The sequence below is a fragment of the Giraffa tippelskirchi genome, chromosome 1 (genome assembly GCF_054371585.1).
Source record: "Giraffa tippelskirchi isolate mGirTip1 chromosome 1, T2T-mGirTip1v1.2.pri, whole genome shotgun sequence".
Classification (NCBI taxonomy): domain Eukaryota; kingdom Metazoa; phylum Chordata; class Mammalia; order Artiodactyla; family Giraffidae; genus Giraffa; species Giraffa tippelskirchi.
In genome coordinates, this window is record NC_137275.1 from 200,001,800 (window position 1) to 200,017,657 (window position 15,858).

At 38.3% G+C, this 15,858-nt stretch overlaps 1 protein-coding gene across 3 annotated transcripts in view; it reads left to right on the forward strand.

The window, feature by feature from the left end:
* CENPP (centromere protein P) overlaps window positions 1-15,858 on the forward strand; it is a 229,806-nt gene that overhangs the window by 15,040 nt on the left and 198,908 nt on the right. For all 3 annotated transcript variants that reach the window (XM_081524399.1, XM_081524400.1, XM_081524397.1), the window contains exons 2-3: window positions 3,859-4,040; window positions 6,413-6,501. In XM_081524399.1, coding sequence (XP_081380525.1) covers window positions 4,028-4,040; window positions 6,413-6,501 — 102 coding nt within the window. In that variant the 5' untranslated portion in view covers window positions 3,859-4,027. The remainder of the gene's footprint in view (window positions 1-3,858; window positions 4,041-6,412; window positions 6,502-15,858) is intronic.

The window sequence follows — 15,858 nt, forward strand, 5'->3', positions numbered from 1 at the left end:
CCGGTCTGGATGAAACACAAGCTGGAATCAAGATTGCCAGGAGAAATATTGGTAACCTCAGATATGCGGATGACACCATCCTTATGGCAGAAAGCGAAGAGAAACTGAATAGCCTCTTGATGAAAGTGAAAGAGGAGAGTGAAAAAGCTGCTTTAAAACTCAGCATTCTAAAAATGAAGATCCTGGCATCTGGTCCCATCACTTCATGGCAAATAGATAGGGAAGCAATGGAAACTGCAAGAGACTTTATTTTCTTGGACTACACAATCACTGTGAACATCGACTGCAACCATGAAATTAAAAGAGGCTTTTTCCTTGGATGAAAAAATATGACTTACCTAGACAGCATGTTTTAAAGCAGAGACATTACTTTGCTGACAAAGGTCCATCTGGACAAAGCTATGGTTTTTCCAGTAGCTGTGTATGGATGTGAGAGTTGGAGTATAAAGAAAGCTGAGTGCTGAAGAATTGATGCTTTTGATCTGTGGTGTTGGAGAAGACTCTTGAGGGTCCCTTGGACTGCAAGGAGATCCAACCATTCAATCCTAAAGGAAATCAGTCCTTAGTATTCATTGGAAGGACAGATTTTATTTTTTCTTGGACTCCAAAATCATTGCAACAGATGGGGAAAAAATGAAAACAGTGACAGATTTTATGTTTTATTCGACTCCAAAATCACTGTGGATGGTGACTGCAGCTATGATATTAAATGCTTGCTCTTACATAAATCATACCAAGATCCTTTATGACCCACCTCCTGGAATAATGGAAATAAAAGCAAAAATATATAACTGGTACCTAATTAAACTTAAAAGCATCTGCACAGCAAAGGAAACGATGTAAAACAATGTAAAAAGACAACCCGCAGAATGGAAGAAAATAATCAATATGAAACAACTAATAAAGAATTAATTTTCAAAATATACAAGGAGCTCATACAACTCAATAGCAGAAAAACAAACAACCCAATCAAAAAAGAGTGGGCAAAAGACCTAAACAGGCATTTCTCCAAAAATGACATACAGATGGCTAATAAACATATGAAGAGGTGCTCAACATCAATCATTATTAGAGAAATGCATATCAAAACTACAATGAGATATTAGTTCAACCCAACATTGGAAAAGACCTTTATGCTGGGAAAGATTCAGGGCAGAAGGAGAAGAGTGTGTTAGAGGATGAGATGTTTAGATGACATCACCAGCTCAATGGCCATTAGTTTGAGCAAACTCTGGGAGATAGTGAAGGGCAGGGAACCCTAGTGTGCTATCGTCCATGGCATCACAGAGAGTCAGACACAACTGAGCAACTGAACGATATCAAGTTCAATCTACCTTGCAAAAAGAAGGGAGATGATTGGAAGTTTGATTTACAAGTACTGGCCTAAAAGAGCTGAGATTAATCATCAAGCATTCTTCTAGAATGAGAGAATGCATATTTCGAAGAGCAGAGGCAAGATTGTCAGGATTTTCTTCTGACATTGGAGACAAGATGCATGGACAATGAGAGACCCAAGATGTAAAGTGAGAATCAGGATAATCATGCCCCAGAAGGCAAGGAAAGTATGTTGTAAGACAGTGGCACTCAACAGTGTAGAAATGTGGCCGAGAGCATGATGGCAACAAAGGATTTTAAAATATAAAATACAATTTAATGGAATTATTTGCTGACATTTTACTCTTTTTCAAGGAAAATAGAGCTATATATTCTCAATGAAGAATATCTGATTACAGTGTTGTCTATATATTCTCAATGAAGGATATCTGATTACAGTGTTGTTTAGAGATCATGCTGTTTGTTATTCCTCTGCAATTTTTACCCCCATACTCTTCAATGTCCCAAGAATATCTTCCTTAGTATAAATGCCCTGTGATACTCAACTTGTTTAAGAAGCTAAACATTTATTTTGTTTTTAATTTCATCACATCTTTTTAAACAGTTTGAAATGTCCTGGGATAGCAGATACTTAGTTTAGAACACTTAAAATATTACAACCTAATCAGACATTTTAATTCTGCAAAGTATTCCTATTATAATTTATTGTATCAGTTCAGTTTAGTCACTCAGTTGTGGCCGACTCTTTGTGATCCCATGGACTGCAGCACTCCAGGCTTCCCTGTCTATCACCAGCTCCCGGAGTTTATTCAAACTCACGTCCATTGTGTCAGTGATTCCATTCAACCACCTCATCCTCTGTCGTCCCCTCCTCCTCCCTCCTTCAATCTTTCCCAGCATCAGGGTCTTTTCCAATGAGTCAGGTGTTTGCATCAAGTGGCCAAAGTATTGGCATTTCAACTTCAGCATCAGTCCTTCCAATGAATATTCAGGACTGATTTCCTTTAGAATGAACTGGATGGATCTCCTTGCAGTCCAAGGGACTCTCAAGAGTCTTCTCCAGCACCACAGTTCAAAAGCATCAACTCTTCTGTGCTCAGCTTTCTTTATAGTTCAACTCTCACATCCATACATGACTACTGGAAAAACCATAGCCTTGACTAGATGGACCTTTGTTGACAAAGTAATGTCTCTGCTTTTTAATATGCTGTCTAGGTTGGTCATAACTTTCCTTCCAAGGAGTAAGCATCTTTTAATTTCATGGCTGCAGTCACCATCTGCAGTGATTTTGGAGCCCCCAAAATAAAGTCAGCCAATATCTCCACTGTTTCCCCATCTATTTGCCATGAAGTGATGGGACCAGATGCCATGATCTTAGTTTTTTGAATGTTGAGCTTTAAGCCAACTTTTTCACTCTCCTCTTTCACTTTCATCAAGAGGCTCTTTAGTTCTTCTTCACTTTCTGCCATGAAGGTAGTGTCATCTGCATATCTGAGGTTATTGATATTTCTCCCAGCAATCTTGATTACAGCTTGTGCTTCCTCCACCCCAGTGTTTCTCATGATGTACTCTGCATATAAGTTAAATAAACAAGGTGACAATATACAGCCTTGACATACTCCTTTTCCTACTTGGAACCAGTCTGTTGTTCCATGTCCAGTTCTAACTGTTGCTTCCTGACCTGCATACATGTTTCTCAAGAGGCACGTCAGGTGGTCCGGTATTCCCATCTCCTTCAGAATTTTCCATAGTTTATTGTGATCTACACAGTCAAAGGCTTTGGCATAGTCAATAAAGCAGAAATAGATGTTTTTCTGGAACTCTCTTGCTTTTTCGATGATCCAACGGATGTTGGCAATTTGATCTGTGGTTCCTCTGCCTTTTCTAAAACCAGCTTGAACATCTGGAAGTTCATGGTTCACATATTGCTGAAGCCTGGCTTGGAGAATTTTGAGCATTACTTTACTAGCGTGTGAGATGAGTGCAATTGTGCGGTAGTTGGAGCATTCTTTGGTATTGCCTTTCTTTGGGATTGGAATGAATACTGACCTTTTCCAGTCCTGTGGCTACTGCTGAGTTTTCCAAATTTGTGGGCATATTGAGTGCAGCACTTTCACAGCATCATCTTTTAGGGTTTGAAATAGTTCAACTGGAATTCCATTGCCTCCACTAGCTTTGTTTGTAGTGATGCTTGCTAAGGCCCACTTGACTTCACATTCCAGGATGTCTGGCTCTAGGTGAATGATCACACCATTGTGATTATCTGGGTCATGAAGATCTTTTTTGTACAGTTCTTCTCTGTATTCTTGCCACCTCTAACTGGTTAGGTTTCTTTTATATTGAGATTAATGACTGCCGTGTTAGTAGCCACACTGATTTTAAGAAAAATCCTAGTAGTGTTTTAATGGGAAGAGAATAAAAAGGATAAAATGGAAATGATATGAAGAAATTTATCGATGTTAGTTGAAACAGTTGTTAGTAGTTTCTTCTTTTGAGTAACTATTTGTGTTTTGTGCTTTTTAGGAAATCATTTCAAGAAACACACCAATCAGATTCTGAAGAATGGGGATTGTCAAAAGATCTGAGAAGTCATCTTGGAAGTTTAGAATCTGAACTTCAATTTCTAAGTAGACTTACTGGTGTCAGTATAAGAAATTACCACAAGGTGACAGAAGACCTAACTAGCACTGAGATGACAGAAACGAGTAAGCAGGTTTTTTTTCTTTTGGCTGCGCCACATGGCTTGCTGAATCTTAATCCCAATGAAGGATTGATCCTGGTCTCACAGCAGTGAAAGTGTTGATTCTTAACCATTAGCTGCTGCTACTGCTAAGTCGCTTCAGTTGTGTCCGACTCTGTGTGACCCCATAGACGGCAACCCACCAGGCTCCCCCGTCCCTGGGATTCTCCAGGCAAGAACACCAGAGTGGGTTGCCAGTTCCTACCTAATGGTAGTCTAACCATTAGACTACTAGGTAATTTCCAGAGTAAGCATTAATTTCAATCAGGAAGTAGTATTGAGGTTTACCTTATTATGCATGGAGAATTGGTTTTCTTATCACTGAAATAAATTCTGCAGGGTAACGATTTGAATGTGTGGTTGTAGTAAACTTGTTTGTCAGGTGTCTATTGAACTTTACAGAGTGTGTAATATTCTCAAAAGCTGCCTGACGTAGATATTAAAGAAGACACGGTCTCTCATTAAGTACCTGAATAGTCAAGTAACAGAGATAAGTGATTTTAAGGAAAACAGCGCCATTAGGTTTTAAATCTTGGCCGTTGTTCTCTACTGACATGAGAACTGTGTCATCTCTCGTGCTTAGATATTTCAAGAACTGGCATCATTTGGCTGAGGAGGGTTTCTGGTCCCAGTGACTAATGTTATATTACTAAGAATCTGGAATACAGTAACAAGTAAAGAGAAGCTAATTCATCTCTACGGTTGTATGTTGGAATCTTTGTTTAGAAGAAGGAATCACTTTAGGAAATGCTTCCTGATTTTCCTACGAGAATAACCCTCCTGACTGGGGAGAGGGAGAGTGACCTCTGCCTCTCATGAACAGTTCACTTCAGTGGAATTACATGTAGAAATGGTGATGAAATTTAGATACTTCAGATACTTGAATAGATGGAATACAGATAGCATGGAGAGTGAAGTTTTACTGTGCAAAAGTCTGTCTTTCTATTTTGAGTCTCAGGTTTACCCTAGAAGATACTTAAGTGATGGTGCCCATTCAGAATGCCTTAAAAAATTTTTTTTTACCTTGTTTATTTCTTTATTTTTGACTACACTGGGTCTTTGTTACTGCACGTGGGCTTTTTCCAGTTGTGACCAGCAGGGGCTACTCTCCAGTTGTTGTACATGGACTTCCATTGCAGTGATTTCTCTTGTTGAGGAGCACAGGCTCTAGAGGGCATCGGCTTCAGTAGTTGAGGTGCATGGACTTAGGTGCCCTGCGGCATATGGAATCTTCCTGGACAGGGATCAAACTTGTGTCCCCTGCATTGGCAGGTGAATTCTTTACCACTGGACCACTAGAGAATTCCCAGAATGCATTTAGAATGGGCTTGTTTCTGAGCTTCTCCCATTGCTTGCTTAGATTTCAATTTTCCTGGCTCTGCCAGGTTAGTTTCAATTTTTCACATAATATATGATTGATCCATCTGATTTTCAGCTAATAAAATTAGTTTACTCTCATCTTTTTCTCTTTATCCTTGTAGAATTGTGCCCTTCTGGTAGAAAGGCCAATACAGGGATAGATTAAGAGGTACAAACTGTTAGGTATAAAATAAGCTATAAAGGTATATTGTACAACATGGAGAATATGGCCAATATTTTATAATAACTGTAAAGGAGTAGAACCTTTAAATGTTGTGAATTACTATATTGTGCACCTGTAACTTACATATTGTATAGCACCTATACTCCAGTTTAAAAAAAGAGCAAATTGTGTCCTTCTAAAAATAACTTCATTAGAAAAATATAATAAAGTCAGAATCATGGTCATCTCCTTTCTGAGACATATTGTATAACCTGGAAAAGGCATGAAGGAACTTTATGCGATACGTTAAAGTTTCTGTATCTTGATCTTGGTGGCGGTTACTTGGGAAACACTTGTAAACACATATGTATATATGTCTCAGTATACTTAAGAATAGGCCATTTTATGAGTTTGAGTGTATTCAAGTTATACCTAAAAAGTACTTTTGCTATCATTTTAGTAAAGTTTTGAGAGTTAACTGAGATAATTGCGCGGATTTAATTTATTGTCTAACTGGAGCCAGACAATGTTGAAAATATGAAAAATACCAATAGTTATCATAATTCAAATTTGTCTAGGGTTATACTATCATTTCTGTTTCTTACCTTAATCTTTGGTATCATTGAGAACTAGAAAATACAAGTTGTCTTTAATCATATTTCTCAGAGGTGCACATCCTTCCAGGTATTTTCAATGCAAATACACTCTCACACATAAACCCACATGTATTATAGATAGCCACACAAAATTAAATAATTGATATTTAAAGAAAATTGTTATTTGCAAACAAAAATCTTTGTTTTTCTAATTTATAGGTGTTAAAAAAGTTCTACAGAGACACAGATTATCAGGAACTTGCCACATGATTACGTTTCAGCTTGAATTTCAGATTCTGGAAATCCAGGTAAATTAAGGAACATGTTGTGGTAGGTAACACAGATTCTGCTGCTATGAAATAAAAATACCCCACACGGCAGTCTTCAGCAGTGGCTGAGTTGAGGAGACATTCCTGAGCCAGGACCCCTTGTAGCATGTTTGTAGAAAGTGGTACCATTAAAAATTTTTTTTTCTTTTAAATATGAATACCCCAGCAACTGCATATTGTAGTATTATTGCTGAGAGCATAGTCTTTATTGGAATAGAGGTAATGAGATGTTTGTGGGATTTCAGTGTGAGCCCTGAGGTCATGTGAACAGTCTTGGATACCCTCAGTAGTCAGCTGATATCTCAGTCATCAGTCGTCTGTTAGTTATTTATTGCTGCTTAACATTTTCTCCCAAATTGAACAGTTTAAAACAACAAAAACCATTTATTATCTCACCACTTTCTGTGAGGCAGGAATTTGTGAGTAGCACAGTTGGTGGTCTTCCTCTGGCCTCTCCTATAGTTATGGTCATCTGGGACCACCACAATCTGAAGACTGTTCGGGGCTGTAAGATTAGACTTCAAGATGGTCAAGGTTATGCCAGCAAGTTATACAGGACTACTGAGGCACAACACTGGAGGAAGATACTCTTGGCTAGGATTTTTACATAAAATTAGAAAGCGGACAGACAGAATGTTAACATGCAACCCCTGGCCGGCATAGGGCAGAACAAGACTCAGACATCTTTAAAGCCTGGCTCCAAGAAGAGTTGGATCCAGGCATAATTTTGAGAACTAACCAAGTCTGGGTACTTGCTTTGATAGCAAAAAACCAATTTCAATCAGTTTATTTTATGAGTTTGGGCTTATAGGGAGCATGTATAGAGGAGAGAACAGGTAAGGACAGGCAAGTTGCCTTGGCCGCAGTTCATCAGATAACTAAAGTCAATGAAGACCAGTTGTCACAGCCAAGTCATAGAGATAAGCTGCTTGCTTGCATTCACAGTAGTGTGCCCGGATTCCTCATGCTTATCCTCAGCCACAGAAATAGCCTCAAGTTGTCCCTTTTTGTATGCAACAGGAATTGATGCCAGATATTAGAAGTTACCCCCAACTAGTCATAAGTGATTGGGTCTAGGTATCTGCACTAGAGGTTTTGCCTCTTGAGAACTCTTTGCAGTCTATGTCCCTGGTTGTCAGTACTGACCCTGGCAGGCTGAGAACTGACTAGGTCTCTCATCTGATGACAGAATTTCCAACTTGCTCCCACCTCAGAGTATCTCTCTGTAGTCTGCTCAAGTGACCAAGAACATCCACAGTGTAGCATTACCAAAACCAGTTGAGCAGGATGTCAGGTACATGGATGATGAGTATCCTTGGAGATACACTGCTGACAGGTTGGCACCAGGCCTTAGAGCCATGCAAAATTATCAGGATGATACTATAGTTCTGCATGACCTCAAAGATCATCTGCTGAAGACTAGAATAAAATATGGACCCACCTGAGTTGATATCGTTTAGGATAAACAGCCTGTGCCATGACTCCAGACTCCTCAGAATTCCTGGATTTTGTCCCATTGCAGAAGGATGCATAGTTGGACCAACTGCCTTTTCTTTCTTTCTGGCTAATGTGATCCTAAACTCAGAGTGGTGATACACCAAATGCTTACCTGCATTCTCGCCTCCATTAATGGCCAGGCCTATAGATTATGTCAGGTTGGCAGAATCAGAGCTCTGAGATCTAGTTCCATGTCTGAAAACATCTGCACTATCAGTTTATACATTTCCAGAAAACTGCTCAGGGGCATCCTATTAGGTTGGTGCAAAAGTAATTGCAGTTTTGCATTGTTGAACTTTGCTGTTTGATATTGGAATACATTCTTAAATAAATATGGTTATGTTATACATCATTTTAATGTGCATTTCTCACTTTATGTTTCTTTGCTAATTACTTATTACTTCCTGTTTATTTTATATTTATTTTAGACTATAGAAATGATATTAGACAAAAAGCAAATTTGAGGAATTTTTTTATTTGTATTCAAAATTGGTCGTAAAGCAGAGGAGACAACTCATAACATCAATAACACATTTGGCCCAGGAACTGCTAATGAACATACAGTGCCATGGTGGTTCAAGAAGTTTTGCAAAGAAGACAAGAGCCTTGAAAATGAGGAGCCTAGTAGCCAGCCATCGGAGGTTGACAATGACCAACTGAGAGCAATCATCGAAGTTGACCCTCTTAGAACTACATGAGAAATTGCCAAAGAACTCAACGTCAACCACTGTATGGTCATTTGGCATTCAAAGCAAATTGTAAAGGTGAAAAAGCTCAGTAAGTGAATGCCTCATGAGCTGACCAAAAATTAAAAAAAACGTTTCGTTTTAGCTTATTCTATACAAGTGTCATCTTAGCTTATTCTATTACAACAACAGTGAACCATTTCTCAATTAGGTTGTGATGTGTGATAAAAAGTGGATTTTATACAACAACCGACAGTGACCAGCTCAGTGGTTGGACTGAGAAGAAGCTCCAAAGCACTTCCCAAAGCAAACTTGCACCAGAAAAAAGTCGTGGTCACTGTTCGGTGGTCTGCTGCCCATCTGATCAACTCCTGCTTTCTAAATCCCAGCAAAACCATTGCATCAGAGAAATATGCTCAGGAAATTGATGAGATGCACCAAAAACTGCAACACCTGAAGCCAGTATTGATCAACAGAATGGGTCCAGTTCTGCTCCACAACAATGCCCGAATGCGTGTCGTACAACCAATTCTTCAAAAGTTGAACAAATCGGACTACGAAGTTTTTCCTTATCTGCCATATTCTCCTGACCTCTTGCCAGCTGACTACTACCTTCTCAAAGCATCTCAGCAACTTTTGGAAGGGAAAATGTTACCATACCCAGCAGGAGGCAGAAAATGCTTTCCAAGAGTTTGTTGAATCCTGAAGCACGCATTTTTATGCTACAGGAATAAACAAACTTATTTCTCGTTGGTAAAAATGTGTTCATTGTAATGATTCCTATTTTGATTAATAAAGGTGTGTTTGAGGCTAGTTATAATGATTTAAAATTCATGGTCCATAACTGCAGTTACTTTTGTATCAACTAATACTAGCCTTGGGCTTCTACAGGCTTTTTCTTCCATTGTTATTTATCTTTTTTATAGTCACTCCTTGGGTTATCTGGAGAGAAGCCAGATTGCTGGTAAAATTAGGCTCATCCTTGGGAAGTTGTTGTTGTTCAGTCACTCAGTCACGTCTGACTCTTTGCAGCCTCGTGGACTGCAGCACGCCAGGCCTTCCTGTCCTTCACCATCTCCTGGAGTTTGCTCAAACTCATGTCCATTGAGTTGGTGATGCCATCCAACCATCTCATCCTCTGTCATCCCCTTCTCCTGCCTTCAACCTTTACCAGCATTGGGATCTTTTCTAATGAGTAGGCTCTTCGCCTCAAGTGGCTAACGTATTGGAACTTCAGCTTCAGCATCAGTCCTTCCAATGAATATTCAGGGTTGATTTCCTTTAGGATTGACTGGTTTGATCCCCTTGCAGTCCAAGGGATATGTATGGCAAGCTGTACATGAGTCCAGTTGGAAAAAAGACCATACTCTGAAGTTGAGATAAACAACCTACTCACTGCAGCTGTACATTCCAGGATAGGCTGTGGCCTGAAGTTGATTTGTGTGCTCATTAGTGGGGCTTTGGTCTGAGAGATAAAATAGAATAGAATATTTTAATTTCATTTTGTTGAAGTTGCATACTTATGGTCACTTTAATCCTTTGAGGGAAAGCACCAAGTGGCAATTTGATCACATCAGAAGTCAGATCACACATAAGGTTTCAATTTAGGGACATTTTTAAAAATAATGTGATGTGCTTCTGAAGAATGGCTATTATTTGACCCGAGGCATTCCTAGCATGAACTGGCACTGCAGTTCCCACAGTGGCTTGACTTGAATGGTCCTGGGTGGCCACCATGAAGTCACATAGACAGGACCAGAGCCATGTGGGGCCTGCCATACAGGGCCTGCTACCCATGCTATAGTGGCTACACTCCCTGCCTCCTACCAGACAGTAGTGACACCAGCCCAGACCTCACCTCCCTATCAACAGTACTTTAAGCTAATATTCTGATCCTCATACTACCAAAGCATGATTGAAGATTTTGTAACCATTTTGTAATGGCCTGCAGTTACACTGTTAGGTCATATGCTTAACGAATTAAAATTAATTGTGCTCCGTATAATAGAAAACTTAAAGGAAGATTCAGAATACTAGAAGTTTATTTCTCTGTTGCTTAAACAAAATTGCAACATCCGTTTTCAAGGGCTAGTATGGTGGTTTTATGATCATCAGACTCTGCCATCACCCATGTGGTTGCCACATGGTGGTGCAGTTATCACTTCAGCATTTCAGACATTGAGAAAGGGCTGGACAAACGGGCTCACCTTTTCCATTGAACAGCATTTTTAGAAATTGTAATACCCATCATTTTCACCTGCATTCTAATGGCCAATAAATAAGTGCAGGTGAGGCTGGAAATTTAGTCTTCATTATGCATGGCCTTGTGGCCAATGGAAAAATTGGAGCAAGAAAGAAGTCCACGTATTGGGGACTACCAACAGTTTTTGTCCCATATACTTTAGGAGATGCAGGGAAAAAAATCTAAGGAGAAGAACAATTTATACAATTTGAAAGACCTCAATAATCACTGAATCTCTAAAGGGACATAAGTTGTCATTATATATACTTCAAAGTATGTAGATGCTTTTGAACTGCTTGGTTTTACCTAACATGCTACAGAAAGAGCATGCTGTCCTAAGCTATGTTAAGAAAACTCCGTTTCTCTCTATATCTTACAACTATATCTCTAGTGGAATCGCCAGGTTAAAGGAGATGTACATGTAAATTTTGATTGATAGTACCAAACTGCCTTCTAACATACTTTTACCATTTTACATGTTGGGTAGATTTTTATAGTTAAGATTGATAGAAAAAAGCAATGGTAAAGATATAGCTATACTTTATATTCTAAAACATTTTTTAAAAACAAAATTTCCACTAGAGGGAGATGTTTAGCTATCAGAAAGGTTAAAAGTAACCTAACTAATAAATCTATCTTACTTATAGAATATTGTTGTTATAAAATCATGGTAGTACGTTGTTAGAAACCACAGGTGACCTAAAATCGTATAAATAGAATGTTGGGACCAAAAGTAAATTGATAGATTATCTGGGTCAACCCTCTTACTCTATAGGAAAACACACCCAGAATGTGTGAATGTTTACCCATGTTGGCACAGTTCTTGTCATATGCAATTGGAGCATACAACTCTTTTCTCCAGATTTACTGTCTGATGTTGTTAGTGTTGTTGTACTGTTTGTGAGGAGTTGCAAGAATATAAGAATTAACATGTATTAGCATTCATAGTCCATGTAGCACAATAAATCAAATGGGTGGCAGTTTGTGGAGTAAGAGACAAATTAAATGTATTTTTGTAACTACTTTCCCTGAAACCCAACGAACTGGAAAAAATGATCCAAAAATAGGGAACTTTTTAAACTTAAAATAATATTTGTCTTGGTACAAATTCAACTACTGGGAGCTATAAAAAATAAAATTGACAGCTTGGATAATCACAAAGGTATGTGAGACAACCAAGAACAATGGCAGGGTTGAACAATAATGTTCACCTCCTACACAGAGCCAGCCCTTCAAGACTGAAGAGGTGGCTGTTTCATCTAATGCATAGAAACCAACAAAGACAATCAGGTAAAATAAAGAGAGTAATATATTTGAAACAAGAAAGAACAAGATACAGCCTCAGGAAAAAAACCTTAATGAAGCAGAGATAAGTAATTTAGCTGATGAAGAGTTCAAAGTGATGGTCACAAAGATGCCAACCAAACTCAGGAAAAGAATGCATGAATACATTGAGAATTTCAACAAAGATATGGAAAATATAAGTTCCAAACAGAAGTCCCGGAGCTGAAGAATACAGTAACTGAATTGAAAAATATGTTAGAAAATTTCAACAGTGGACAACATGAGAGAGAATAAAAGATCAGTGAACTCAAAGACAGGGCACAGGAACTCACCAGATCAAAGGGAACTAGAGGGAAAAAGAATGAAACTGAAGGTAGCTTAAGGGATTTACGGGATAAAATGAAGCATGCTAACATTCACATTATAGGCATCCCAGAAGGAGAAGAGAAAGGGTACAAAAACATACTTGAACAACTAATGGTGGCAATTTAACTTCCCTAAACTGTAAAAACAGTTCTTCAGATCCAGGAACCCCAGAGAGTTCCATGTTAGAGAAACCCCCCAAAACCCCACACAGAGACACATTATAATCACAACAATACAGTATACTAATGCATATATATGGAATTTGAAAGATGGTAACGATAACCCTATATGCGAGACAGAATAAGAGACACAGATGCATAGAACAATTTTATGGACTCTGAGGGAGAAGGTGAGGGTGGGACGTTCTGGGAGAATAGCATTGAAACATGTATATTATCATATGTGAAACAGAACACCATTCCTTGTTCGATGCATGAGACAAGGGCTGAGGGCCGGGGCAATGGGATGACCCAGAGGGATGGGATGGGGAGGGGGTGGGTGGGGGGTCCAGGAAGGGGAACATATGTAAACCCATGGCTGATTCATGTCAATGTATGGCAAAAACTATTACAATATTGTAAAGTAATTAGCCCCCAACTAAAATAAATTAAAAAATTAAAAAAAAAATCAAAATACCAAAATTTGAAACCAAGAAGAGACTCTTAAAAGCAACAAACAAGAGAAAAACAATTGTTATATATACGGGAACCCCCTAAAGACTTTCAGCAGGTTTTTTAGCAGAAACTTTACAGGTCAGAGGAGAGTGGCAGGATGTATTCAACGTGCTGAAAGAAAATAATTTCCAACCAAGATTAAACCTGGCAAAGTTATGATTCAGAATTGAAGGAGAGATAAAAGAGTTTTGCAGATAAGCAAAAGCTAAAGGAGTTTATCACCACTAAACCATCCTTAAGAGAAATGTTAAAGGGATTTCTTTAAGCTGAAAAGAAAGGTCAGTAAATTAGTAACAGGAAAACATGCAAGTATAAATCTCACTGGTAAATGTAAATACATAATTGTTGTTGTTCAATCGCTAAGTTGTGTTCAGACTCTTTGCGACCCCATGGACTGCCGCAGGTCAGGATAGGTAGTGAATCAATCACTTATAAAGCTAGGATGAAGGTTAAAAGACAAAAGTAGTAAAAACAACTAACTACAATAATTTTTTATGGGAGTATGGCTGAGTCCCTTTGCTCTCCCCCTGAAAATATCACAACATTGTTAATTGGCTGTATTCCAGTATCAAATTTAAGATATGAAGCCCAAATATAACAGAAGGAAGGGAATAAATAACATAGATCAGCAGAATTGCCTGGTGGTCTAGTGGTTAGGACTCTGCACTCTCACTGCCGAGGGCCTGGATTTGATCCCTGGGAACTAATACCCCACAAACATATGGTGTGGCCAAAACAAGGAAAATTCTGAACATAGATCAGAGCAGAAACAAATGAAATAGAAACTAAATAGACATTAGAAAAGATCAATAAAACTAAGAGCCGGCAATTTGAAAGGATAGTCAAAACTGAATAAATGTTGAGTTAGACTCACCAAGAAAAATAAAAAGACTTAAAAATCAGAAATGAAAGATGAGTCATTACCTCTGCTACCACAGGAATGCATAGAATCATAAGAGACTACTGTGAACAATTATGCACCAACAAATGGATAAATAGCTAAAAACAACCTTCCAAGGCTGAGTCAGGAAGAAATAGAAAATCTGAACAGACTAATTACTAATAGGGAGATTGAATCAGTAATTTAAAACCTCCCAACTACCTGAAATCCAGGACCAGATAGTTTCACTAATGACTGTACCAAACATTTTAAGAATTAATACCAGTGCTTCTAAAACTATTCCAAAAAGCAGAGGAAGAGCACTTTGAACTCACTGTATAAGGCCAGCATTACCTTGATACCCCAAACAGACAAGGGCACAAGGAAGAAAATTATAACCCAATGTCTCTGGTGAACATAGATGCAAAAATCCTTAGTAAGATATTAACAAACTAAATTCAACAATGCATTAAAAGGATCATACATGATGATCAAGTGAAATTTATTTCAGGGATGCAGAGATTGTTCAAATTTTGCAAATCAATTGATGTGTACACCACATTAACAGAAAAATAAGGATAAAAAAATAATATGATTATCTCAATACGTGCAAAAAAAGCATTTGATTAAAGCCAACAACCATTTAGCAAATTTAACCATGTAATCATTTCAACAAAGTGAATATAAAGGGACTATACCTCAAAATAATAAAGGATATATATGATAAGCTCAACAGTGAAAATAAGTCTTTCTGTAAGATCTCACCAGAGTAAGAAATGGCAACCCACTCCAGTATTCTTGCCTAGAGAATCCCATGGACAGAGGAGCCTGGCGGGGCTACAGTCTGTGGGGTCACAAAGAGTCAGACATGACTGAAGTAACTTAGCAGTAAGATCTCAAATAAGACAAAGGATGCCTACTCTTGCCATGTTTATCCAACACAGTATTGGAAGTCACAGCCAGATCAGTTATATTTTTTAAAAAAAGGACTTTGCTAGTGGCACAGTGGTTAAGAATCTACCTGTAGAGGACTCGGGTTCTATCCTTGGTTCAGGAAGATTCCACATGCCACAGAAGAACTAAACCCATGTGCCAAAACTACTGAGCCCATGTGCCGTAGAGCCGGTGCTCTGTAGCAGGAGGAGTCACTTCAGTGAGAAGCCCACATAACACAACTAGAGAATAGCCCCCACTTGGTGCAACTGGAGAAAGTACACGAGAATAGCCCCCACTTGGTGCAACTGGAGAAAGTACACGCAGCAATGAAGACCGAGTGCAGCCAAAAAATAAATAAATAAAATTTAAATAACAATGAAAGGCATCCAAATCAGAAAGAAGGAACAATGTTACTATTCATAGGTGATATATGTTATTATTTAGAGAAAACCCTAAAGGCTTCCTCCCCACCAAAAAGCTGTTAGAATAAATGAACAAATTCAGTTAAGTTGTGGGATACAAAATCAATTAATCTGTTGTATTTCTACACGCTAATAATGAGCTACCAGAGAAATTAAGGAAACAATCTCATATACAATAGCATGACAAAGACTAAAATACCTACAGATAAGTTTAACCAAGGAGATGAAAAGCCTATGCACAGAAAGGTATAAAACATTGATGAAAGAAGTTTAGAACAGAAGTAAATAGAAAGATATTCCATGCTCGTAGATAGGAAGAACTAACATTGTTAAAATGTCCATACAACTG